Source organism: Vulpes vulpes, chromosome 4 (assembly GCF_048418805.1).
Source record: "Vulpes vulpes isolate BD-2025 chromosome 4, VulVul3, whole genome shotgun sequence".
Classification (NCBI taxonomy): Eukaryota; Metazoa; Chordata; class Mammalia; order Carnivora; family Canidae; genus Vulpes; species Vulpes vulpes.
The window spans coordinates 61,810,980-61,838,838 of NC_132783.1; the positions used below are offsets into that span (position 1 = coordinate 61,810,980).

The following is a 27,859-nucleotide window of genomic DNA, read 5'->3' on the forward strand; positions in this document are numbered from 1 at the left end:
TTTTAAAAGTCTTCTGGAAGCTTCACAGTGAGAGGCAGGAGACAGTGAAATAAAGCATTACCATGAGAAGGTGTCTTGCTAGGAAAAAAATAAAGAGGTTTGCAAAGCTAATGGGCAGCCCTGAGTACCCGGAGACTATCTTGAGTTCTTTTCACCAAATTACATTACTCCCTTGGTAGGGATCTACGGATAAAGCTGTATTATTTTTCTGGGTGAAGTGTGACAAACTGTAAAGCATTTCTGCCAATGAGGGCATTAGACAGGTACCTAATAACAGGACAATCAAAATGACTGATAGGTTCCACAGGATGTATTCTGTAACTCTAATACACATGGTGGGTTACTTCTGTGGGATCAAGTTTTGTGAAACTGGCCATTAGGTGGATGATTACCAATATGTGACAGAAAGCTAGAATAAGATGGCCCAAAGCCACATGCCCTTTCCAGGGAAGCTTGCAGCCAATGTGGAGCTCTGAAGGCCAGGCCCCAATACCCTGTCTCCTCCAAAGCTGGAGACAACCCTATAGGGTCATCCCAGTTTCACAGACTGAAGCTTGTGCATGTGCCCTGTCACATCTAAACCATAGGCCCACTTTTCTCTCTGTCCTATGCTTCTTTCTCCCCTTGCCCCACAGGTGTTGACTCATGGAATGTTCCCTAATAATAATTTTTCTTTTCTTTTTTTTTAAGATTTATTTATTTATTCATAGAGACTCACACACAGAGAGAGAGAGAGAGAGAGAGAGAGGCAGAGACACAGGCAGAGGGAGAAGCAGGCTCCACGCAGGGAGCCCGACGTGGGACTGGATCCAGAGTCTCCAGGATCGCGCCCTGGGCTGCAGGGGACACTAAACCGCTGCACCACCGGGGCTGCCCATAATAATTTTTCCATTTCAAAGTCTGCTTCACCAGAAGTCTAACCTGTGACAGACATGCGCACACATGGACACACAGGTACCCTGGTGTCTTACTATCTTACTTTCAAGCAGTAGTATCCGATGATGCAGAAGAAAGAAATGACCGTGTGGAGAATAGCTAAGATCCTCAGTGTGGGCTCCATGTAGCCGCTGCTCTCCTCCAGGACATAGTGAACCGTGATGATTCTGGGTGACCCACTGTCTAGGCTGCTAACTTTGGCATTTTCACTTGAACTGCGAGTGGAGAGCTCCTTTCCTTCAACCACAGAAGAAGTGGAGACCTGATTCAAACCATTTAAAGTACAGTCAGTTCACTTCCTCTAAGATATCAGCACAAATAAGAAACAATGGAAACCCAGCCTGATCAGTAAAGAGCCAGAGAGGAAGCCTGTGTCCCATGAAAAGGCTAAAAACTAAAGGCTAAAAATAAAAAGATAGCTTTTCAAAAACTGATAGCAGAGAATGAGCACATTCTTTAAAATTCCTTCAAATCTAAGTGAGACTTACGAGGATTCTGATGCATGCAGGGGGAAAAAAATCAGATGGCTAAGCTGTCTCTCAATTATCAGAAGAATTTAATATAATAAAGGTATGCCACACCCACATGTGGTAACGAGTGAGACAGGCAGCCAGATTAGGCTAGGGACACTGGGTTAAACTCCACAGAATCAAATGTTTTTCAGGTGAAGCATTACCCACTTAGTTTGGAGGAACAAATCTACTCCAGCCTTACTAGACCACCAGTGATAGGCTTGCTCTCTAGGTTTTCTCTATCATCAAAACATTTTAGAACAGGTTTAGACGTGCTCATTAGTGGATCTGCCAAAGCTGTACATGCAATTCAGTCCATCTGTGGTTTCATACTAGTTATTGAAAGACGAAGATGTACGTACCTTATAAAACAGCAAGATGAAATTGATTGCAAATGCGACAAATAAGGCTAACATTCTCATGTTGTAAAAGTTGCGAGCAAAATAGTTCTAAAGGTGAAAAAAATGATAGGGTCACTGAATCAAGAGATTGACATGTGCAGACAATTTAAATTAAGCATTCCTTAATTTCCCAAAACTATTTCTTGAGAGCCTACTATGTACCAAGTAGCATTCTCATTGCTATAGACAACAGTGAGTAAGAACATCTGGGCCACCACAGAGGACACAAATGATAAAGAAGCATATCCACAGATGAAAAATAAAACAAGACAAAATATAATTTCAAGGGATGCTAAATGCTATGAAGAAAAATCTATCACTTTAAGGCCTGAGGGAATGGGGGTGCTATTTTAGATAGGCAGGTCAGGGAAGGCTTCTCTTAGGAAGTGACATTTGAGCAGAAGTCTGAATACCATCGGAAAGCAAGGCAAGTGAACAACTAGGGAAGAGTGTACAGAGAGAGAGAGAGAGAGAGCACATGGGGAGGGGGGCATGAAAGTTCTGAGTTCAAACTGACAGTGTACTTGAGGGACGGTGAGAGAAAAAGCAAGTGAGGAGAGGAGGGGGTGGGAGGGAACAGATCAAAGAGGTGAGCAGGACATAGATTTCCAGGCTCCTGATCAAAGTTCGTAATCTTCCTTCCAGTGCAGTGGGACTTCTGGGGCCAGGCTGCCTGGCTGTGAAGCCCACCCTCACCACACGCTCACTGCACATGTGGACAAGCTCCTAACCACTCCTGTAGCATCACTGTGATCATCCGTAAAGTGGGCATAACAACAGAACTTTTCTCAGAGGTTTACTCGGAGGATAATAAGTTCATTGAGGGAAAGTTAGTTATTAATTTGTTATTGTAACTGGAATTATTACTTTATTCTAGGTAAGAGAGCAAGTTATTGGAGGAGCTGAAGAGGCCTTCTTACAACCAGATTATGATTTGGAAAGATCATTCCAATTGCTGTGTGGGAAACAGGAGGCAAGAGTAGAAGCAATAGGACTAGTTTGAGCAGGAGGGGATGGTACTGATGGTGGTGTCCTGGACCAAGAGCAGCTGTGGAGGTGGAAGTACTGAGCAGACTCTGGCTATACTTGGAAGACAGAACTGGGAAGAGTTGCCACTGGATTGGATTTGAGGGAGGAAAGAAAGAGAGGACTCAGACACGGTAATCTTCTGGATTTGGGATCAGAGCAACTCAATAAATGGTTGGTGCTATTTATCAGCTAGAAAAAAACACCTAGAGGAGAAGTAGGCTTAAGGAAAAAGGAGATGGGAAATACCAAGTATTTGTTTTACTATTAAGTGGGAGAGGTCTATGAGGATCCAAGAGGATATGCCAGGAGCTTGAGCATAATAGGTCATATCAAGATGACAATGCACCCCATTATTGGTCTCCATGTACATACCCCATTTGGGTGGCATCATCTCCCACACAGAACTCTGCCTTTACGGCCATGGCTTACTGGACCAAGACAGCCTACCATACCCATACCAGGTCGTCACATTGATGCTTCTCGTGGAAGGTTGGAATTGGGTCATGGAGGCTGAGTTAGTAACCTTGTTTATCTGAGCTGGCAAATCACTAAGACTTGAGAGACAAGGAGCCTGTGGTGGCCATAATTAGTCTTGTACCTGCACACTGGTGGGCAGAGAAAGTCATATGGAAAGAGAAGCAGGAAAGTGGTAAGAGAGCATGTGACCCTGAGGCAGACAATGGAAGAAAGACCTCACTGGCTTGTTTGCACATCTGTAGTTAAATACAGTCTTCAGGAACTCATGGGGGCCACAGTAGGTTATTGGGGAGCCCATTCAACCTCATGCCCTACTATCTATGGTGCGCCTGCAGCCATGGCAACTCTTACAACACAGCAAATCAGTGATTATCCAGAGTTATCTACAAAATGTTTATGTTCAGGATACTTTGTACTAAGAGATAGGAAGAAAGTACAAGATAGTTTAAGAGGACATAGCTGAAACTAGTAATTATGTTTGCATACCTTATATAAGAATGTGTAATATTTATACATAAGCAGTTAGAATATATAATTACTGAGGACAATCCATTTCCCTTACAGGTGAAGTGCTATAGTATACTGAGTTTCTTAACTATTTTTGATTTCTCAAAGGCTGTAAAACATCAAATATGATTTTGTCTTTCAAACGGCTTTATTATGCGTGTTCGTATGACATTATTGGTCAATACCTCTTGTAGCTTTATTCTACACACTCATCTCCCAACATTTTCCTGCTTTAAAAAATCATATATATTACAATAATAGGGCTTTCAACCAACATTTTTATGAATTCCATCTTGTATGAATACAAATAGAGAACTACACCTCCTTTGTTTTTCAAATATGAATATGCATTTTATTAATTTAGGGAGCATTTCTGCAAAATATATAGGACACTACATAAAGAACAATCTTCTCTCTTTTCATTCACTTTTTGTACTTGTTTCTATTTAGAGAATAATTCTTGAAGAGACCTTCTTATTACCAATAGAAAAGTTGGCTCACTACATTAATATTTTTGTAACTGGGCTTTTAATAAAAAGGTGATGTTCTAGAAAAACTGATTAACCCAGTTCTGGAACATCACTGTGAATTACCTGTACCCTGAAAGTCGTGTTTTGCTTTCATGCACTGCAGACCCTCATACAGTGTCCTGCAGAGCGTATTTATTAATCTGCCCTAAAGTCTTTGTGGGAAGACACTGGTTGCAGTGTGCTGGCAGTCACTAAATCAGATGGGTTCAGGTAATGTGGATGTGTGTGGAGGTTATGGTTTGATGACAGGGAGCAGTGGACCAAAGGCATTTATTTATTATAATTTTATAATTATATATTCATATTTATGAGCACACTCAGGTGAGTAAATAAAACAGACTTGCATAGTTGACTTGGTCCCAACTGCCACCCAAGGAAAGGTCAATGAATATTTACTGGGTCTGACTTAGCACAGTCTCACAATATATCAACAACAATATTCACTATAAAACATCTTACTAGAAGTTTCTGTTGATATGCTATGATTTTCTTCCAGAACGCTGACTCGGGAACTTCTGGCTCTCCATATCTATGTGTGTGGAGTTGCCTCAGCTTCTGTTTACCCTTATCTTCCTTGGCTTTTTCTTCTTTTTCTCCATCTTCTCCCCTATGAACACAAATGAATGAAATATAAACCATCCAGGACCTAAAGAGATGAATGATTTGTGCCAAATTATACAAAGGAACAAATGTTTAAATCATAGTATTATTGTTGAAAATGAGTTCCTCTGTCCACTGCATTATCATATTCAGAATTTCAGAATTAGGGGTAGGATTTCTTGCCTCTTCTTGCCTCCCATAGATGGGCAGTCCTGTGAAATTCAAATCTAAAGGACATTTACAGGCTTGAAGTGTCTTTACAGCTGTATGTAGTCCATTCCCTTCTAATTGTGCAGTAAAAACATTTAAAAAGAGAGTAACGATGAAGACTTTTTTTTTTTGCTGTGACTTTCCAACAATCTTATTTTTAAATTATGGTCTTAATGTTCAGTTTTAACACTGATCAGCCACTAGGACTTAAAAAAATCAGAGGCATATGCATTTGATTGTTCACATGTATGAAGCCGGTCGAGATATTAATTTTGCAGAGTTATGGAATCAGAAGCCCTGAAATTTGACACCTGCAACCCTCCTGGGTGCCAACTACCAATCTTTCTTTTATTTATGGGTAGTCACATATACATAACCCATATCTAACCTTAATCTTTATGAGGTCTAACATTATTTTTAACATGAAAGAACTATCATGGAAATGACTGTCATGACATTACATTTCATTCAAACAGTCCTTAATGTGACCATTTTTATAGCCATGCAGGATCTATAAATAGTGCCGACTACAAAGAGCAGCCAAAGAAAATAACAACGAGGAGAAAAATAAAGTGCTATGCAAGCACAGTGACTCTTACAGGCACTTCAAATTTGACTTCACTGATTCTTTTAAAGGTATGCATATGAAACTATTTCACCTGGGGGAAAGATGTAGGTTTCAATGGTTAACTGGAAGCCAGTGTTATCAGGAAGTGATCCATTTTTATTGCTTTACATCCAGCTCTTTATTTCTTGTGGCTCCAGAGCACCGGGAGTGTGTGTAGGGGGAAACGAAGATTTCTGAGTCCTGCACCAGACCTGAGGAATCAGGGATCTTTGCAGTGGGGCCCAGTGATGGATCTTTGTTTTTAACAAATTTGCCAAACAGTTTTTATGCATGAGGCTCTGGGGCCACACTTTGAGGAATGTCAATGGAAGGATTCTATGCAATGGTGTTCAGAACATTCGTCTCCTCCCTGGCTTAGGAGGACAGAAGTGTCTGTGTGGTTTTAGGCACAAAGCTGAAGCAGTCAGTGACCTTGTGGACAGCATGACATGGAATCCCTGGAGCCATCCACAAGCAGAATCCTCCTAGAACAAGGGGGAAGAGATGGCGTAGCAGCCCGAGAGGTGCTCTCCCCAGAGCCTCTCCTGGGGGATGGCAGATTTTGTCCTGTAGCAGGAGTCTGTCTATCATGTCCCCGGAAGGGAGAGAGGGAAAGCACAAGAAAATGAGACTTACTGAAACAAAGGAAAGTATACAGAAACTACACATACTCAGCCTTTTCAGGTTCAGACTTGTTTTCTTCTTTTTCCTCCTTTTCTTCCTCTTTGGCCTTCTGTTCCTGGAATGGGCCAAGGGGGAGAAGAAAGAAAAGCAGGATGATGTATCACCTCCTAATGAGTTTAGGGAACCCTGTGACCTCAAGCCAACTCATAACCTACAGGTGATACCCTCTTGCCACACACACCCTTCACTCCACTGGTGAAAACTTTCTCACCCTTCTCCACTCGTTCCTCCCATGCCAGCAGTAAGCACAGGCCTGCTGGGTTCTTTCTCACTTTCTTTTCATCCATCACAAGTACTTTCTTTACCTCATCCACTTATTCAAACCCTTCTCACCCCCAAGGCAAATCTTAGTCCCCCCTCTTTAAGCTTCATCGAACTATTCCAAAACATAGTGATGTTTCCATTTTCTCAACATATGTGACCTCTACGGTCTAGGGTCTGCACAACTAAGCATTTGTTTCCTAGTTTTTTCGTGTTAGTTACATCTGTCTAACAAGCTCTTTAAGGCAATTTAAAAGCAGGGGTCACCTTTTATATTTCCTTTATAATACCCTATGATACCCAGGCCTTAGGCACATGGTAAAGACTCATAAAATCTGTGTGTGGGGACGCCTGGGCGGCTCAGTGTTTGAATATCTGCCTTTGGCTCAGGTCATGATCCTGGAGTCCTGGGACTGGGTCCTGCACTGGGCTCTCTGCATGGAGCCTGCTTCTCCCTCTGCCTATGTCTCTGCCTCTCTCTCTCTCATGAATAAATAAAATCTTAAAAAAAAAAAAATCTATGTGTGGATGGGATGATGCTCAGCTCACTGTGTTGTCATTTGGGTGGGGACTTGTGCTTCTATTTTAACAGTTTAAGATATGTCAGTAATTTGTAAAGAATCTTAACAAGGCCAGCTTGGCCTACCATTTCCCTTGGGAAACTCAAGCCATGTATCTACCAGCACTGTGGCACCAGCACAAGGACCAGTGGCAGGTCCTCTGTCGTGTCCATCTGAGGTTCAGAGGGTTGCAGTGACTTAGAGGCACTTACCTGAAATTTTTCCTGCACGTCAGGGATGGGGACCGGGTTGCTCATGAGGTCGCTGAGGCCAGCATTGGGATTATGAGGAATGAGTTTGTACTGTCCTCCTTCTCTCTTCAGGTCCAAGCCGAATATATCCGAAAGAAGGTCACTTTCCTCTGTCAGCTCCTTTAGGTCTGTCAGGTCTTCTGAGGGCAGGGCAGCTTCCATGGGTTTCCTGTCCCCCTCCTCGCTATCCCCCCTCACTTCATCCTGTGTGGGGTCCGGCATGTTGGCTAAGAGCTCTGCCACCCTGATCTTCTTTGCCCCTTCTACTAGGCTGCCCCCCAGCAGCAGGCTGCAAATGATACGGAAAAAGCCTCTGGAAACGCTGGCCACGAAGTGCAGGAGGCTCATGAAAATATTCCAATAGGATGAAAAGGCAGCCATAACCATATCCTTCACAGTCATCTTCTTCACTCTTTTCATCTGCTTCTTCAGGCTCTTCAGGCTGAGCATTCGCATGAGGGTCAAGACATTGTACCTGAGAGCCAACAGGGCTGACTTGACTGTCAGAATGGAAAAGAAACCCATCCTGGGCCCCTGCTCTTCAGGCTTCTCCTTCTCACTCTCCTCCTTACTCACTGACCTCTCATTCAAATCCGACTCCGAGATCTGTGCCGCCAACTGCATTTCAAATATGGTGTCCTCACAGAAGTTCACAAAAAGTTCCATCTTCTCCTTTTCTCCCCCTTCATTGACAACGTCAAATATGAACTGCCGTTTGGACTCCTTGACCTGGGGCTTCTCCCACTGGGTGCGGCTGGACTCACTGATTTCAAAATAGACCCTCTCGATGCGTTTGGCACTTCCCATGATCTCGATGCGGCCCAGAAAGGGCTGGAAGTAATTCAGCACACTCTCTGCCAACTCCAGAAACGTCTGCAGCCGGGTGTCATTGGGCATGTGTTCAGACAGGTTTGTCAGGAGGACGGCAACATTGAAGCCTATGTCCTTTGCGGGCTCATGGAAGCGTTTGACAAACTCTTCATAGTCAAGAGTCTCGTTTTCATCGGTCTCTGCACAGGACAGCAGAAACTCGGTTTCTGACTGTGTATAGTGCTTATGACTCTCCATCGCTTTATGGAAGTCCCTCTTGGAAATGACTCCTTTGCCATCGGGATCGTATTCCTTAAATGTGTCTGAGGACGTCAAATCTTTTAGTTTTAAAAACATGTCAAAAAACTTGAGAATCATCTCCACATTGTTGGAAGATTCCACAAGCATATCGACCATCTGTTTGCCAATGGTTCCATTGACGACATTACCTGGTGGTAGAGAATTGCATGTGTTCAAAATAAACATTTTTGATAAAACAAGTGTTTACAGAAAAAAATGACAATATAAATCTTACATGAATCAAGGATATCTCCTAGTTTATATTCTGTTGCATGAAGTCTCAGGAAAAGATGGATAGTTATTTGTTCACTCTAGTTTAAAAAAGTGATTACATAAACGCATTCAAAACTGTATTTGCAAAGTGGTTAGACTAACTCAAGTAAAACAATATTTGAACAAAAGTTGTTTTCTTTCCTCCAACTGATCAAGGAAGCAACGTGTTTTCAGATAGATAAAATGGGGGAAAACATTTATATCCTAAAGCCAGAAACTAAAGTCTGGTTTTCATGTTAATAATGAAAATGAGTATTTGGACAGCTTTTTAGGATTGAAAAATCACTACTTGTAGACAACACCTGATTCAATGTTCATATGTCTGAAAGGCAGGTACTTTTGATTAATTCTGAGGAAAGTGAAGTTTAGTAAGGCTAAATCAATGTGCCTGTTGTGACAGGATTATCGAGGGTGAGTGCCAGGACTTCAAAGACATCCTCTGAAAGCAAATTATGTGCTCTTTCTGACTTACAATGTCAAGCCTCTCCCTACATTTCTTCACGGTCCAGAGTATTTATTGTCAGAAAAGGGAAGATCACTGATAAGCTTGAGAAAATTAGATATTATCCTAAATTATAGAGTCATAGAATGCTTTTATTCCTTGAACAGAATGTGCAGTATAACAAACACAGACAACAGAACAAAGACACATGGTGAGGTCTGCTGGAGTCCACTTGAGCAGCGTAAACACGTGGTTAAGAGCACAGGCTCACGAGCCACGCTGGTGGGTTGAAATCCAGGATCCACCATCTACCAGCTGAGCAACGTGGGCAGATTTCTGTGCCTCAGTTTCCTTATTTGCAAAACAGTAGTAATGATTCTATCAAGGTCATAATCCTATTAGGATTAAATGAGGAGCTGATATATTATAATGGGTGAATTTACGTTGTTGCGGGTGCAGTCACTGCTGCTCCTGCAGATGTTCTGCTCTTCATTACTATTATCTAGACTAAAATTTGATTTGAAGTCAGATAGAGAGTCCTGCACTCAGAGAGTGTACAGTAGCTTCCACATATGGATTTTTGCAAACATTGCATCTTTAAAGTCCTAGCACAAGGCATGCCACTTGCCTTCATTAATCCAAGCACAGTTATGCAAAGCACGGCAGACTAAGAAACAGGAAACTTAGGAGGGATTCAAGAAAAAATGATAGGTAACAATAGCAAATAGTTTTTAGTGGCTTTGGTTGTATTCACGTGATTCCACTGACTTCTCACAGCAGTCTGTCATTACCTCTATTTCATGGAGGAGGAAACAGAGAAGGAACAAGTGCAAGGGTCACACTGCTAGGAAGTGGGACGGCAGGGATTTGAACCCAAGCTCTTGTCCACCACACTTACCATCTGACACAGAAGAGAAATGCAGTAGCAAAGAAAGACAAGTCGGAAAAAGAAAAGAGAGAGAATGACAGCAGAGGGAGGCATGTGGTGGGAACACAAGTTTGCCACCAGCAGCTGCTGTGGGAGGTGATGCCCTCTGTTCTTCTCCTGCAGGATGCGAACAAACCCTGGGAGACACAGTGTAGCCAGCTCAAGGCAGTGGTTTACACAGTTGGAGTTTATCCAAATGCCTGTAGTCCCCCCCCTGACCACAAACAGATGAACAAATAAAATCTGTATACACTACATGTCTGGAGAGTATATTCTTTAGGATATCATATTGAATGAAAAGTGTCAGTATACATTACTACTGGTTTCATCCCACAGCTATATAAACTGAGATATGTAAGATATCTCTTTTTTAAAAGGTAACTTTGAGAAAACAATAAAAGTCAGCAATAAATCCAAAGTATCTGTCCCATCTCAGGGTTAATATTTTATTCTTTGCAGGATGCTGACTCCATAAGCAAGCACAAATTGGTCCTTAAAATAAAAGAATAATGGGAACTTGAAAATATAAATCAAAACTACCTTCTAACATGGACAGCAACATGACCACCATATCCTTCTGAAGATCCATTAATTCTTTTAATAGCTCAATTTGACTGGAATCCTGAAATATTAACATGTAATATTAACATATAACATATATAGCATATATCATATAATACATAACATATATATATTGCTTTTAGATAATATGAGAAGATTATGTAGTAAGAACAGCATTCTTATTTTCACAGAGTACTGCTTTATCAAATGTAAACACTTTCCAGAATTATAGAGCTTTATAAATTATAAGGTTTCCAGAATTATAAAGGCCAAGCATTAAGTATGTAGCTTATTGCAAAGAGATATGCTTCAGAATTAGTATTTACTACTGATTCTATCTCATTTTATTAAAGTATACATGAGGACAACAAATAGGTCTAAGAAGAGCACACAAGGATGAAAGCAGCCGCAGATTCTCAGGGCCACACAAGACCCAAGCGCCTCCACACATTTGACATCTTTCTTTAAGACTGTACTTCTTTCTCCTTCTTCCTAACTTATTATACAAAAATGCTACATGTTTTGTAAAAATTGACTTATTCTGGAAAAAAAGGCATAATAGTGATATGACATAAATTCATTTTATATAAATCTAACAAAAATGTTCCCAAGTACCACCTATATGAATAGTGTTTAATGTATCTTATTTACTAATTTTATTAAACTTCTGATATTTCTCTGGTTTTGGTTTTTTTTTGTTTGTTTGTTTGATTTTGATTTTTCACCATGAAAAAATTCTGTTACAAAGATATATTGTGTCCACACATCCTTGCTTAGATTAAGCATCTAGAAACACAGAACACAGGCAGCCCTGATGGCTCAGCGGTTTAGCGCTGCCTTTAACCCAGGGTGGGATCCTGGAGACCTGGGATTGAGTTCCATGTCAGGCTCCCAAGTACCACCTATATGAATAGTGTTTAATGTATCTTATTTACTAATTTTATTAAACTTCTGATATTTCTCTGATTTTGGTTTTTTTTTTTGTTTGTTTGTTTGATTTTGATTTTTCACCATGAAAAAATTCTGTTACAAAGATATATTGTGTCCACACATCCTTGCTTAGATTAAGCATCTAGAAACACAGAACACAGGCAGCCCTGATGGCTCAGCGGTTTAGCGCTGCCTTTAACCCAGGGTGGGATCCTGGAGACCTGGGATTGAGTTCCATGTCAGGCTCCTTGCATGGAGCCTGCTTCTCCCTCTGCCTGTGTCTCTGCCTCTCTCTCTCTATGTCTTTCATGCATAAATAAATAAAATCTTAAAAAAAACACAGAACATACTTATGTTGACATTATGAATCATCAAGTCTTCTTTTCATTTGAAACTATGCTTTGTTTCTTTCTAAAAAAAAACTATACAAGGTATCATTTTATTCATTTAGATTTTGCTACATATAAGGCTAAATTTTCTTATGGCTGGAAGGATGCGACTTTCTTTCTAAATAGTGTTCCTTTGGCTAGGTCTACAAACTGAACAACTGCTAGATAGCACATGTTAAAAAAATGATGGAACTACACCAGAAAGACAGCTCTCTTGTGAGTGTATAAATTTGGTTCATGTTGGTTTCCTTTACTTACTAAAATGTCATTAGTAATTAGATGAAAGAGCATGTTATTTCCTTATTTGGTGGAAGTCACCAATAATTAGATGTAGACAAGGCTCTAGCCAGGCTCTTCTGAGTCCTCTTCTCAACTAGGATTCAATCTTGGGCTGTACAGTCTTGAACAAAATACTGATATAATTTCTACCAGCTCAAGGATGCATTCCTAGGATGATCCTAGCTCACCTTAGAAGGATTTCCTGGGAAAACTCAAGGCTGCTAAAAAAAAATGTCTTGTTTGTGCCAGCTGACACCTGAGGACAGGTCTCATCTCCCAATGTCTATGTGAGAGTAAGAGCTGAACTTCAATAATTGCCAGCCTACAGACACAGCTGGCCTAATCATAGCTACACTGACCAACCCTTTGTAATTTCTCCCTTCCTGCCTCTACTGACCCTCTGCCTGTTCCATCACTCTCTCTATAAAATACTCAGTCACCTCTGTACAAATCACAATGGAGCTTGGTTCATGCTGGACTCTTTTATCACTGTGATAGTTATTACTGATTAAAACTTATCCTCACCACTTTAACCAGTGCCTGGCTTTATCTCTGATAATATGCTCCTGCTTAAAGGCCATGGGGGTCAGGTGCAAGTATCCTCATTTTACAGGAGGAACAGGAGCTGGCTCACCCATACTATCATGCTGTGTGTAAATGAAAACACTGGGCAGGACTGGCAATCTTTAGGCCTTAAATATTAACAGCATTCTTTCCTCTACCTGACACCTGGCAAACACCTAAGCCCTGAAAGGCATGTCAGACCTCAGGACCCACCATCAAACTTGGTCGCATCAAAGGGACTTATTTACTCTTTTCTGTACATCTGTTCTTTACATACTTATCCTTTTATATTTTTTCTCTTTGACTTGGGAAAGTGTCCTGATAATAAATGAATGTCAGCTGTTGAGAAGAGCTGCTTATTTATGACTCAGTAAGAAAACTCTTTAACAAAGGATTTGCAGATTACAAATCCTGTTTCAATTACCTGGAGGGAGGAGGAAAATTTCTGTGAATAATCACCATGAAGTGGATCTATGTACAATGCTTGGGGACTACATTGTGTTATTTCTCTATTATATTCAATTCCTTAATATCTTTTGTTCTCAAATTTGAATATGGCTCCCATCTATTCTCAACTTATACAAAATTATTTTATTAAAAAAATTTAAATACAGAGTAGAAGAAGGGCTCCTGAGCAGCTCATTTGGTTAGGCACTGACTCTTGATTTTGGCTCAGGTCATGATCTCAGGGTCATGAGATGGAGCCCCATGTCAGGCTCTGTGCTCAGCGCAGAGTCTGCTTGTGATTCTCTTCCTCTCCCTCTGCTCCTCCCCCTGTTCTTTCTTTCTGTCTCACTAAAATAGATAAATACAATATTTAAAAATGCAGAGAGTGTAAAAGATGTCTAAAAAGTGCATCTAAGAAAGATCATATTTAAACAAAGGTAAGTACGTTGAATTTGCCAATGATTACAGTCTTTCATTTGTCATTTAGGATGAGAGAAGACAGTTTACCTGAGATAGCTTCATCTGCATGTGGGCAAATACATGAAGAAAGCCCACAACTGCGTCCCACAGCCTGCTGTGGGCCAGGCTCTGCTGATTCCCAGTGCAAGGACCCTGGACCAGAAACATAGATAGCAACTTAACAGATAGATAGATAACTTAATTGCCAAAATAAACTTTACAGTAATAAGCAGGGAAAAAATTAATTTTGTGTTTACGTATCACCAACATGGAAACTGAAAAGATAGGAACCCAAATGAAAGATACACAGTGATGATAATGGTCGAGTACCCTTAGGAGATAAGCATACTCTTCTTAGAATGTTTAATGTAACAAATTCTAAAAACAGTGTCTCAAGGATTTTCACATTCTCTTTCTGTATGCATAATAAAACAGTGACAAAAAATGATGAATTATCTCATTTTTGTCTGGTTTTTAGTTTCTTTTATTTAGAGGAAGAGGGTAGAATTCAGTTGTTCTAGTTATTAAGTCAAATCAATCAGTAGTTACACCTGGTATGAAAAGTATCTGAGATTAAGCTTAAGAAATTACTTCTTATTGCTAAATAGTAACTTGGACAAAGCATTCCTGTTAAGGAAAAAGTCCTCTTCAATGCTTTCTTAAATGTACAGATGTTTTACCAATCTTACAACCATTGAGATTATAAAAGATTATTACTTGGTCATTAACTTCCCAAACCCAGAATCCAGGGCAAATGGAACCTAACCTTGCTCTCTTAGCTCACACTTCAGTTTACGTAATACCAGAGAGTACGTCTTGTAGCATGCAGAATGCTTGAATGGAGACCGTTTCTATATTTATTTTGCAAAGAAAAATTCTACAATCACTAAATTTTGCAAACATACCTACATCAACCAGGGAAGTAAATAAGAGGGATTTTAATAGAAAAAGAAAAAATATATATATACAACACAGTTCTTAGCTTCCAATTCTTCATTCCTTTTGACAAATTGACTCATAATGGGTATAAATTTGAGAGAACATTAAAACACATTGACTCTAGAAACAAAGTGACCAGAAGACACGACCATGTTGAAGATACTGACAAGATGTTGAAATGGAACTTTTTCTTGTCTCAGCTTCTCTTCTGTCCTAAAGCTAACAGTAAAAGACAGTAAGTGCCAGGCACCTCCCTATTTCAAAAGCAAGGTGCTAGACTCAGGACACGCAAAGGGGGAGAATAAATAGATCTTTCCACCCTACAGATATAAAGGGGATGAAACTGAAAAGTGAGAGACTCTGGAGAACTCTCCATGTGCTGGGCATCTCCACCTTCCCTTCCTGCTGTGATGGAAAAGGAGAGAGCATCCTTTATGGCAAGTGAGCAAGGAGCCTTCAAAAGAGCCATCCACAGCACTTAGCATCTGTCTCCTGAAGCTGGGTATTTCAAAGTGTGAAAGGCACAGAGTGACCAAGAAAGATGCGTGTTTTCTCATTTGGGCTCCTAAGGAAGAAGCAACCCTGTCCAACAAGACTATGGAATCGTGCCCAAAAACATTGTCTGAAAGGGTGATGTGATTCCAAGGTGGACAGACAGGGTCTGGGGAGTAATTTGAAACTGGGTGGGAAAAGAGGCTTGTCCAGGTGCTGGAAAAAGTCAGCAGGCCAAACCCATTGATCAGAGAAAGCATACAATATATGCCAGAGCCAGGCCTGAATTATACATGCCCTGGAAGAAGGAGGAAGGAAAACCTTCTCCCCACCCTCCAGAGGATGGGGAGGATGCCAGAGGGAAAGGCCGGGAAAGAGGAAGAGAAGAAGCCTGCTGGGAGATAGAAGCGAAGTGCAGATCATACACCTGGCCCTCCACCCTCAGGTTAAAGGCATTTCCAGCCCAAGGGTGAGGGGAGATTTTAAATAGGATAAGAGGTAAGTGTGTCACTGTGCTTTACCAAAGTGGGACTCTGCCTATAACAAAGTGACTGGAGGAATTTTATTTATTTGAGAGTGGCCAGTGCACAAGATCCATTCAAAGAGTGGTAAAGAAATGGTCTAGAGAACAAGTAAGAGATAAAGCAGTGAGGAGGAGCAGGTTCCTTTAACTTCTAGCTTAATAAATTCAGGCCATTCAAGGGACCAGGCTACGGGGATTTTACTGTATATTTCAGTCCTGGCTGGCTCTTATAGCTCTGGTTTTGAAGCAGTGGATCTTCAGGATTTCACTGGGGTTCAAGTCCAGCATCTGCATAGTGCTTCCCGGTGCAAATACCTGGGTGGGTGTAAAGTGTAGGGGGCTACTAGGTCAACACTAAAATGTTATTTCAGGGGTGCCTGGCTAGCTCAGTTGGAGGAACATACGACTCTTGATCTCAGGATTGTGAGTTTGAGCCCCATGTTAGTTATAGAGATTACTTAAGCAAATACTTAAAATTAAATTAAATTAATGCATTTCAAATAACCTTGATTCGCCCCCCCCCCCCCCCCGGTCAGGAAAAATTTTAATGTGGAATTGAATATTTTAATCAAAAATTAAAATACATATAAAAGACTCAGATTTTCTGCAAACTCTAGCTGGCCAATAGTTGTTTTTGCAACTCTGAGATGACAGAGTTGCAAACCTAAAGCCAAAGTATCCATGTTTCCTTCTAACGCTGAAACACAGAACTTCTGTACTTTCTAGCACCTGCTCAATCTTAGGCCATGCACTTATGGCATATGACCACAAATCTGAATGGAGCATGTGCCTCCTTTACTGTGTAACATTCTTATTTTTCACATCTACTCAGTGCCTATATCATATAGAACTTTCACTGACTGCCAGGTGGTAGGTTGCTCTTGTTTTCAGATGAACAACTTCTGACAATAACAAATAAAACTTTCTCTTTTCTCACCAAATTCTGTGATCTTATTTTTGGAACTTAGACAATATAATGTGCTCTTATTCAAGCAATTCTTATTCTTCTCCCTTTATCAAAACTGGAATGGAATCCTATAGATGATTACCTTGATTTCACTGGTTTTGGATCTCCTTCTTAAATAATTCTCTACAGTTAGCAAAAATTTGAATCAAAGAAGAGTATGCAATACTGTAATCTAGAAGGCAGTCCAAAGTAAGCATGGAGTTAATGATGAGCTTTTATTCACAATATTAATAATAGTGAGTAAATACGATGCTAAAGCAAGATTCTTCAAAATCTATTTCATTAAATTCAGTGTGGTGGCTTGGACTGGTTCCTGGAACAGAAAAAGGACATTCATGGAAATACTGGTAAAGTCAGTATAAAATCTGCAATTTAGATTTGAAGATTCTATTTCTACTTCTTCGTTTCGCTACATGTGTCATCGTTACATAAAATGTCAATGTTAGGGAGAACTGGTGAATCTTACATGGGAACTTTCTTTACTTTTTCTTTGCAACTTTTCTGTATATCAAAAACTATTACAAAATAATTTTTATTAATATATGTATTTCAGAAATGGTTAATATATATAAAAATACCATATAAAGTACTAGTAATAATAAGTTAAAAAATGAACAAGCCATAATAAGCCAAGCTACTTTATCCCCTCAATGCTCATACAGAATGTTCTCTGTTACATGAACAAGTGACAGAATTAAGTTTGGAGTTCCAGTTCAAGATGGTGACATAGGAGGATCCTGAACTCACCTCCTCCCATGGATACACCAAATCTACAGCTATGTATGGAACGACTGCTATTGAGAAAAACCTAAAAATTGGTGGGCCAACCCCTTCACATCTGCAAATGAGACAAAAAGCAAAGCATATGGTAGCAGGCAGGAAAGGCTGGGCAGTCTCACCATAAACCCCACTCCAGGTATGATATCTCACAACTGGAAGAAAACTCAAAACCCAAGACTAGGAGGGGGTGGCTATTTCATCTAATACATAGATATTAATAGTCAAAAACAATGAAGAAACAGAGGAATATGTTCCAAATGAAAGAACAACATAAAACTTGAGAAAAAAATATTAATGAAACAATATAGAGTTCAAAGGAATGGTCATAAAGGTGCTCCCCAAACTCAGGGGGGAAAGTGGATAAACAAATGAGAAACTGAACAAAGAAAGAAAATGTATGAAAATTCCAAACAGAAGTCACAGAGCTGAAGAATACAAGAACTGAACTGAAAAACTATCTAAAAGGGGTTTCAACATCAGACAAGATGGAGCAGAAGAAGGATCAGTGAATTTAAAGACAAAGCAGTGGAACTCCCCCAGTCAGAGCAACAAGAATGAAAAAGAATGAAAAAAATGAAGACAGCACAGGAGCCCCAGAAGGAAGAGAAAAGGGCAAAAAAACTTATTTGAAGAAATAATGGCAGAAAACTTCCTAGTTTGGGGAAAGTAACCAAATAAGAGAGCCCAAAGAGGCCAAGATACATTATAATAAAAATAATTAAAAGTTAAAGACAAGGAAAGACTCTTAAAACTAGGCAAGAGAAAAACAACTTGTTACATACAAGAAAACCGCCTACTATTAGCAAACTTTTTCTGCAAAAACTTCACAGGCCGGAAAGGACTTCAACCAAGAATACTCTACCTGATAAAGTTATCATCCTGAATTGGAGAGATAGAGGTTTCCAAACAAACAAAAGCTAATGGAGTTAAAAAACATTAAACTGGCCTTCCAATAAATTTCAAAGGGACTTCTTTGAGCTGAAAGCTAATTAATAATAAGAAAACATGAAAGTATCAATCTCATTAGTAAAGGTAAATACCTACCGAAGATCATGGATTAATCACTTATACAGCTAGTGTGAAGAATAAAAGACAAAAGTAGTAAAAACAGATGTAATTATAATAATTAGTTAAGGGGTACACAAGATAAAAAGATGTAAATTGTGACATCAATAAACATAAAACATGAAGGTGGGGAGAATAAAAATGTAGAGCTCTAGTTATGTTCAAATGTAAGTTGTTATCAACCTAAAATAGGCTTTTATAAATATAGGTTGTTATATGTAAGCCTCATGGTAACTACCTAGCAAAAACCTACAGTAGATATATAAAATATAATGAGAAAGGAATCAAACCATACCATTAAAGAAAGTCATGAAATCACAAATAAAGCAAGAGAGGAAGAAAGAAATAGAGGCATAACAAAAACAACAAAAATTAGAAAACAATGAACAAAATGGCAATCACTACATACCTATCAATAATTAATTTAAATATGAATGGACTAAATTTTCTAATCAAAAGACATAGATAGATGAATGAATTAAATAACAAGACCCATTTATATATTGCCTACAAAGACCTACTTCAGATATATGGACACCCAAATGGAAAAATGAACAAATGGAAAAAGATATTCTTTGCAAATGGAAACCAAAAGAAATCTGGGTATCTATACTTATATTAAAAAAAAAAAATTAGGCTTTAAAATAAAGATTTTAATAAGACAAAGAAGTCCATTATATAATGATAAGGGGGTTAATCCAACAAGGGGATATAATATTTGTAAATATTTATGTGCCCATTAAAGGAGCACCTAAATTTATAAAGCAAATATTAACAGATCTAAATGGAGAAATAGATAGCAATGCAATAATAGTAGGGGAATGTATGTTTTTCTTAAGTGCACTTGGAATTATCAAGGACAGACCATATATTAGGCCACAAAACAAGACTTAACAAATTTAAGAAGACTGAAATAATATTAAGCATCTTTTATGACCACAGTGGTATGAAACTAAAAATCTATTATAAAAGAAAACTGGAAAATTCAAAAATATGGGGAGATTAAATAACATATTACTGAACAACCAACCAGTCAAGGAATAAATCAAGAGAAAGATTTTAAAAATATCCAGGGCGGCCTGGGTGGCTCAGCGGTTTAGCTCCTGCCTTCAGCCCAGGGCCTCATCCTGGAGTCCCAGGATCGAGTCCCACGTCAGGCTCCCAGCATGGATCCTGCTTCTCTCTCTGCCTGTGTCTCTGACTCGCTCTCAAGAATAAATAAATAAAAATTTTTAAAAAATCTTCAGAAAAATGAAAATGGTAACACATAATAAAAATTATGGAGTGCAGAAAGAGTTCTAAGGGGGAAGTTTATAGTGACAAATGCTAACCTCAAGAAACAAGAAAAATCTCAAACAACCAAACTTTACACTTTATTGAATGATTAAAAAAAACTGAAGGTCAAAGTTAGTAGAAGGAAGGAGATAACAAAAATCAGAGCAGAAAGAAATGAATTAGAGATGAGAAAGGATAAAAAGGTCAATGGAACCAAGAACTGGTTCTTTGAAAAGATACACAAAATTGACAAACCCTTATCTATAATTACTAAGGAAAAAAGAGAGAGAACTCAAATAAAATCAGAAATGAAAGAGGAGACAAAAACATAAAATATAATGAGATTACTACTACTATAAACAGTTATTCTCCAACAGGACAACCTAGAAGAAATGAATAAAATACAACCTTGCAAGACTAAATCATGAGGAAACAGAAAATATGAATAGACACTAATATGAAGATCGAATAAGTTATTTAGAAATTCCCTACAAATGAAAGTCAAGGACCAGATGGCTTTACTGGTGAATTCTATCAAAAATTCAAAGAAGAATTAATACTAACTATTCTGAAACTCTCCCCAAAAAAATTTGAAGAGAAAGGAATACTCATTTTATGAGGCCAGCATTACTCTGATACCAAAACCATACAGGGACACTGCAAAAAAAGAAAATTACAGGCTAATGTCCCTGATGAACATAGATACAAAACTTCTCAACAAAATTTGAGTTCAACAATACATTGAAGGGCACCTGGGTGGCTCAGTTGGTTAAGCATCTGCCTTCGGCTCTGGTCATGATCTCAGGGTCCTGGGATTGAGCACCACAACAACCTCCATGCTCAGCAGGGAGCCTGCTTCTCCCTCTACTCCCTACTTGTGCTCTCTTGCTATCTTCATCACTATCTCTGTCTCCCTCTCTCAAATAAATAAAGTAAAATCTTTAAAAACACATAAACAAAACCAATATATTGAAGAGATCATACACCATGATCTAGAAGGATTTATTCCAGGGATGCAAGGATGGCTGAACATCTGTAAATAAATCAGTGTGATATACCACATTAATAAAATGAAGGATAAAAATCATATGATCATCTGAACAGATGCAGAAAAAGTATCTGACAAAATTCAACATCCACTTATGGTAAAAAACTGTCAACAAAGTGGGTATAGAAGGAATGTATCTTAACATAATAAAGGCCATAAATGATAAGTTCACAGCTAATACCATAGATGATGGTGAAAAGCAGAAAAGTTTTCCTCTAAGATCAGGAATAAGTCAAGGATGCCCACTCCTTGCAAAATTGAGTTTTGCAAAAGCAAAAACAAACAAGTGGGACTATATTTTTATTCAATGTAGTACTGGAAATCTTATCCAGAACTATTAGGCAAGAGAAATAAAAGACATCCACATTGGAAAGAAAGAAATAAAAATATTACTATTTGCATGAAGACATGATACTATATATAGAAAACCTTAAATATACTCCACCAGAAAATGGTTAGAACTAATAAATCAATTCAGTAAAGTTGCAGGATACAAAATCAATATATGGAAATCTATTATGTTTCTATGAACTAATAATAAACTATCAGAAAATTAGAGAAATAATTCTATTTGCAGTTGCATCAAAAGGTTAAAATATCTAGGAATATATTTAATCAATTAGGTAAAAAAAAACTTGTTCAGTGATAACTTTAAGCACTGATGAAAGAAATTGAAGATACAAATAAATGCAAAGATATCCATACTCATGGATTGAAAGAATTAATATTGTTAAAATGTCCATACTACCCAAAGCAATCTACAATGCAATGCCTCTCAAAATTCCAGTGGTATTTTTCATGAAATAGAAAATATAATCCTAAAATTTGAATGGAACCACAAAGGATATCCAAAGCAATCTTGTGTAATCAGAAGGCATCACACTCCCTGATTTCAGTCTATACTACAAAACTCTAGTAATCGAAGCAGGATTATACCAGCATAAAAGCATACCTACAGATCAACAGAAGAGAGTCTAGAAATAAACTGACACATATGTAGTTAATTAATTTATGACAAAAAAAAAAAACAAAAAACAAGAATCTTCAATGGGAAAGGACAGTCTCTTTCATAAATTTTGTTGGGAAAACAACATATACCACAAGGAGAATGAGACTGGACCTTATGTCATATACAAAAATTAACTCAAAATTGATCAAAGTCTTGAATGCAAGATCTGAAAACCATAAAACTCTTTAAAGATAAAACAGTGGTAAGATCCTTGACACAAGTCTTGGCAATAATTTTTTTGGATTTGACTCCAAAAATAAAGGCCACAATAGCAAAAACAAAGAAGTGAGACTACATAAAACTAAAAGGCTTCTGCATAGCAAAGAAGAAAGCATCAACAAAATGAAAATGCAACCTACGGAATTGGACAAAATATATGTAAATCATATATCTGAAAAATGATTAATATCAAATACATAAAAATTCATGCAAGTCAACAGCAAAAAAATAACCTGATTAAAAAATGAGCAGAGGACCTGAATAAGCATTTTTCTAAAAAAAAAAAAAAAAAAATACCGATGGCCAATAGGTACATAAGATCCTCAACATCACTCATCATCAGGGAAATGCAAATCAAAATCATAATGTGATATCACCTCACATCTATTAAGATGGTTATCTACATATAAAAATATATAAATATAAATTTATATAAATACACATATTTGATCTCTCTTTATATAAAATAACAAGCATTGGCAAGGCTATTGAGAGAAATGGGTCTCCTTGTGTATTGTTAGTAGGAATGTAAATTGGTGCAGCCACTGTGGAAAACAGTATGGAGGGTCCTCAAAAATTTAAAAAGAATTACCAGATAATCCATCAATTCCACTTTGCATATTTATCTGAAGAAAAGGAAAATACTAACTCAAAAAGATATATGCAATCCTATGTTCATTATAATAGGTAGGATACGGTAATAACCTAAGTGTCTACTGATGGATGAATGGATAAAGGAAATGTGATATAACACAGACATACACACATACAGGAATATTGTTCAGCCACAAAAAAGAAACTTGCCATTTAACATGGATAGACCTTGAGAGCATTATGCCAAAGTGAAATAAATCAGACAGAGAAAGACAATTACTGTATTATCTCATTTAAATGTAGATCTAAAAACAAACAACAAATAAGCTCATAAATATATAAAACAGACTGGCAGTTGCCAGAGGTGGTGGTGGGGGCAGAGCATGAAATGAGTGAAGGGGTCAAAAAGTACAAATTTTCAGTTATAAAATAAATAAATCAAGGGAATGTGATGTGTAACATGGTGATAACAGGTAAAAATACTGCATTATTTATTTTTTTTTTAAAAGATTTTATTTATTCATTCATGAAAGACAGAGAGAGAGAGAGAGAGAGAGAGAGAGGCAGAGACACAGGCAGAGGGAGAAGCAGGATCCATGCAAGGGAGCTCAACATGGGACTCGATCCCGGGACTCCAGGATCATACCCTGGGCCAGAGGCAGGTGCTAAACTGCTGAGCCACCCAGGGATTCCCTGCATTACATATTTAAAAGTTGCAGAGTAAATCCTAAATTTTCTCCTCATAAGAAAAGAAACTCTGTAACTATCATGTTGACAGATGTTAACTAGACTTACTACACAGATCCTTTTGCAATATATACAGATATCAAATCATTATGTTGTACATCTAAAACTAATATAATGTTTTGTCAAGGAGATTCCTCAGTAAAAAAAAAAATGTTTTGTTCATAGTAAGAGGCTAATAGATTCTTCTAGTTTTAAATGCATTTCAGGAATCTCACCTATTTTAGGAACCAGGAAACACTCTCCACTGAAAAGGCATTTAAGTTCCCTATGTTGTAGAGAAGTCATTTTACTAGCTTTCTATAAAATCCATTGGCTTGCTAATGTCATCAAATAACTTTATTATTTAATCAAAAGAATTCACATGGAATGCTGTATTGATATCTTTCGAGACAGGCATGAGAATATGAAGGAAACAGTATAAGCCAGTGAGGACCAGGAAATAGGAATATGAGCAGTCTGAAACAGATTTCAACTTTAGCTTTTATTTGATTTAAAGAAAAATTATCAGAATTATCTAGTGTGGCTTTTCCATCTTGAAATGCTGAGGTAAAGTCCTCTTCCCTGCCCAGGGAGAGAATACAGAAAGTGAGATCCTTCCAAGGTACCACTACAGAGGAGAGAATGAGCAAGAGGAGGTGAGGGTCACGTCCTCCCCCCACCCCTACTTCTGCAGCACCTCCCCCTTGGTTGGCCTCACTTGGCCATGCATGTTCACACACGGAGTCATTCTATAAACACCTGCAGCTATGCTAGGCCCTGGGGGACCATCTGTTATTTTTACTTAAACTTCTCCTGCCACAAGATGATGTTTAGTCTAATGAAACAAACTAAATGTATTCCTCCTGTTTTCTCCTTGGCACATGGCTCTTTGAACACAGTGACTTACTGATTCAGAGTAATACAGGATATGGAAATAGAAAACAGAAAGATGGCTGATGGTCCCTTAAGAAATAGCAAAGTTTTGCTTGTTGAAAACAACACAAAATTTTATAAAATCTTTTAAAAATCTGCAGGTTAAGTCTAGAAGTTTAGCTTAAGGAGAATATAAAACAAATTAACATTAAAAAAAAAGGTATTCTCTTCATAGTTACTGGAATTCTACCTGTAATATACATTAGATTATATAATTTTACATGCATGTTGTGTATGCAAATCTACACACATAAGTACTAACATGAAGTTTTAAATACTATTCTCTTTCATATAAAGTTTCTATGAAACTCCTCATTTTTACTAGAACTCTATTGTGTTCTAGTCATTTAATGCTCTATCCTTTCTCCTTCCCTTTTATTTTTTCTCCTTCCTTCTTTAATATTTATTGAGTGCTTAATATATGTACCAGGCCCTAGAGATACAATGGAGTCAACATTCTGGTTCATGGACTCAAAGGAATCAATAATATCTCAATCTGCCAAACAGTAAAGAAAAGTTCATTCCATATAAATTCGCATCTCAACCTGATATTTGTCATTATTGGCTAAGAATCTATGTGAAAGATTAAGAGCAAATGTGGATCATAGCAGGAAAATAGGCATATTGGATACTTCCATGGAATTCAGTGCTAACCAATTGACTCTCTTTTATTTTTTTTTCTTCAAATAGCAGAAATATTTAGATATTTACCTGAATATACTCTGTGAGAGTGTTAAAGACTTGCTTTGCTACTTGAATTGCTTTGGAAAAATTCCGTTGTCCTTGTTCATCAATAACATCTTTCCCAGAGTAATACCAATAGAAATCGCTAATGGATTCCTGGAAAAGAGGGATGTTAGGATTAAGCCACATTCTAAAGCTACCACTGACCTGTCCTCCTAAACAGAAATAACAGCTGAAGAGAAGATGCAGAAAACATAGCTTCAAAAATGATTTTCAGTTTCTAATGACCTTGAACTTGATTCATATCAAGTGAATCATGTGAACATGATTCACATCTGTTCACAGACACACCGATTTATAAGATAAATTTTATAAGACATATTTATCCACTGAGCCATGTTAAATGTTTACTATTTAAGCACAAAAATTAGACAAGTTGTGGATGTTCTTTGGATTACAGACATCTGTAACAAAGTCCACAACGTTTCCTCATGAGAACTTGAAAATGTTCCTTGTTCCTGTAAATGCCCCTCAAGAAACTGGTTGGACTACCTGTCAGACAAAACCATAAACAAACATCTAAATAAGATCAACATTTCTGAATAGGACATTTTCAACAATAACTTATATTGGAAGGAATTGTAGTTGGCTAGAGAAGTAATACAATTTAGTCTAGCATACAAGCTACATTTGGGTTTTGAGATAGGATTTTAAAAATCACAAATATGTTTTCAGCAATATTTCATATTTGCTTCAAAAATGGAAGGGTTAGGGGAAAAAAAAGAGTGCTGTGCTTTTACGTGCTCCAGAAACTGAAAGTCTGAATGTGTAGGTCTTAAGTTACCCTATCTGGCCACTCTTATAAATAAGGTGAGGGAAATAAAGTTTGTACAGGGTTCCCATTACTTAGGAGCCTACACCTTCAGATTCAGTTTTATTAACGTGTGAAAGATTACTACAGTATTGGGGAGATTTTTAAGTGATGGAGTGTTAAGTTGAATTTTAAAATTAATTCAACTATCAGGACAACTGAAAAGAATCACATGTTAAATTTAAGTATATTGTAGGTATTTTGAAAGCCTTTCTTTCTCACTCTTGAAAGTTTCAAATACTCTTCCTCCATTTATCTGCAGCAAAAGGAAAGTCATCAATCAAAACACATTAAAACATACCCATTTAATAACTCTGCCTCATTATTTCAACAAACTAACCCCTTTCATTTCTTCCTAACAGAGGGCAACATACCTGGACTCTCAGGAGGTAGTCTACAGTAGAGATGATGATGTTGACAGTTGTGTTATTGCCAGTCTGGGTTCTCAGATAATTTTGAAAATCTACATAAGATCAAAATATGTTACTATAGCTTCCTCAAAAGTTTAAAACGAGTTATTTGAAGAACTCCGAAAGCTGATAATTTCTCCAGCAAAATCACTGTGGCTAAGAGCTCTTCTTTATCCAAGAGGAGTGTTTTAAGTGAGCCCCCCCAAAACATCAAGGTGCTTCACAGTATGTCAATATTCAATTTTTCTCTAAGAGGTTGTTAATATCTGTTTCCTGATTCATATCTCTAGAGCTCTGGGCACATGAATCACCGGAAGGGGTTCCATCCTTTAGGATATAGCAATTAAATGATGTACTCAGTAATCATTTGTTCCTTAGTACTATGCTTAGTGCTGAGGAAACAAAGATAAAATTAGGATGCAGTCCTTGCCTTCACAGATGTAAGTCTGAGAGAGAGCTAGTTATATAAATAGCAAAGGTAAATGCATTATGCTAAGTAATACAATGAAGAAGAGTCCCCAGTTAAAAAGAAGTGGTATAAAGGAAATAAAAGCTATATATTTCTCTAAATATCTATCTCATCAATATCTTTTTCCCACTTGTCTTCTCTAAGAGAAGAACAATTGATGGGAATTAAGTGAAGTGGCTAGCACAAGGCTTTGAAAGTAGGAATGTAATACATAAAATGTCACAGTGCATATACTGAGCATACTAAAGAATGCTCAAGAATCTTTCTTGACTCAGGGGTGAAGCGTAATTAGAACTAACAGGCCCCTGTCATTACTGGTTTCAAAATTCTTATTCATTGGTACCATCAGATAGTCTGGGTCTCACAAACCTGAGTTGTGTCCCTCACAAAGCAGTTGTAGGAAGCGGAAGAGGTCACAAGTGAACTCGTCATCCTGGAGAACCTTTTCTCCTGCAGAAAGTCCAGAGAAATCAGACATGATCAACCACCCTGGCCTGTCCCTCCCTTCCTATCCCAACCTCCCAAAACTTGCATGTTGATCTAGCATCGTTCTGAACCAAAAACAGTCACAAATCATAGCCACTTTTCTATCTGAAGCTCATATGACCATGCGCTTGGCAGATAGATGCACTTTTTCTTTGTCAAAAAGAACATTTGAATCTTAAAACTCAGGTTTCTCTCTGTTAAAAGTAGCAGCATGGGTTTGGCAACATTTTAGAAACAACCTGAAGATTTAAACTCTTCTTTTCTTTTTCTTTTCCTTTTTTGGGTAAGACGTGTATGGGAATGATCTCTATATCTCTTACAAACACCAAAGTTAAGCCTGTTCTGTTCTCAGAATATGATCAAATGATTCGATGCAAAGGCATTCAATGCATATAGAAAACTGGGCCAGAGTTTCTTTTATT

General features: G+C 38.0%; 1 protein-coding gene across 3 annotated transcripts in view; it reads right to left on the minus strand.

The window, feature by feature from the left end:
• RYR2 (ryanodine receptor 2) overlaps window positions 1-27,859 on the minus strand; it is a 721,805-nt gene that overhangs the window by 27,814 nt on the left and 666,132 nt on the right. For all 3 annotated transcript variants that reach the window (XM_072755910.1, XM_072755909.1, XM_072755907.1), the window contains 10 exons: window positions 27,321-27,401; window positions 26,447-26,535; window positions 25,229-25,357; window positions 13,996-14,100; window positions 10,859-10,940; window positions 7,527-8,824; window positions 6,481-6,548; window positions 4,852-4,999; window positions 1,811-1,897; window positions 980-1,198 (listed from right to left, as the gene is read on the minus strand). In XM_072755910.1, the coding sequence (XP_072612011.1) occupies window positions 980-1,198; window positions 1,811-1,897; window positions 4,852-4,999; window positions 6,481-6,548; window positions 7,527-8,824; window positions 10,859-10,940; window positions 13,996-14,100; window positions 25,229-25,357; window positions 26,447-26,535; window positions 27,321-27,401 (2,306 nt within the window). The remainder of the gene's footprint in view (window positions 1-979; window positions 1,199-1,810; window positions 1,898-4,851; window positions 5,000-6,480; window positions 6,549-7,526; window positions 8,825-10,858; window positions 10,941-13,995; window positions 14,101-25,228; window positions 25,358-26,446; window positions 26,536-27,320; window positions 27,402-27,859) is intronic.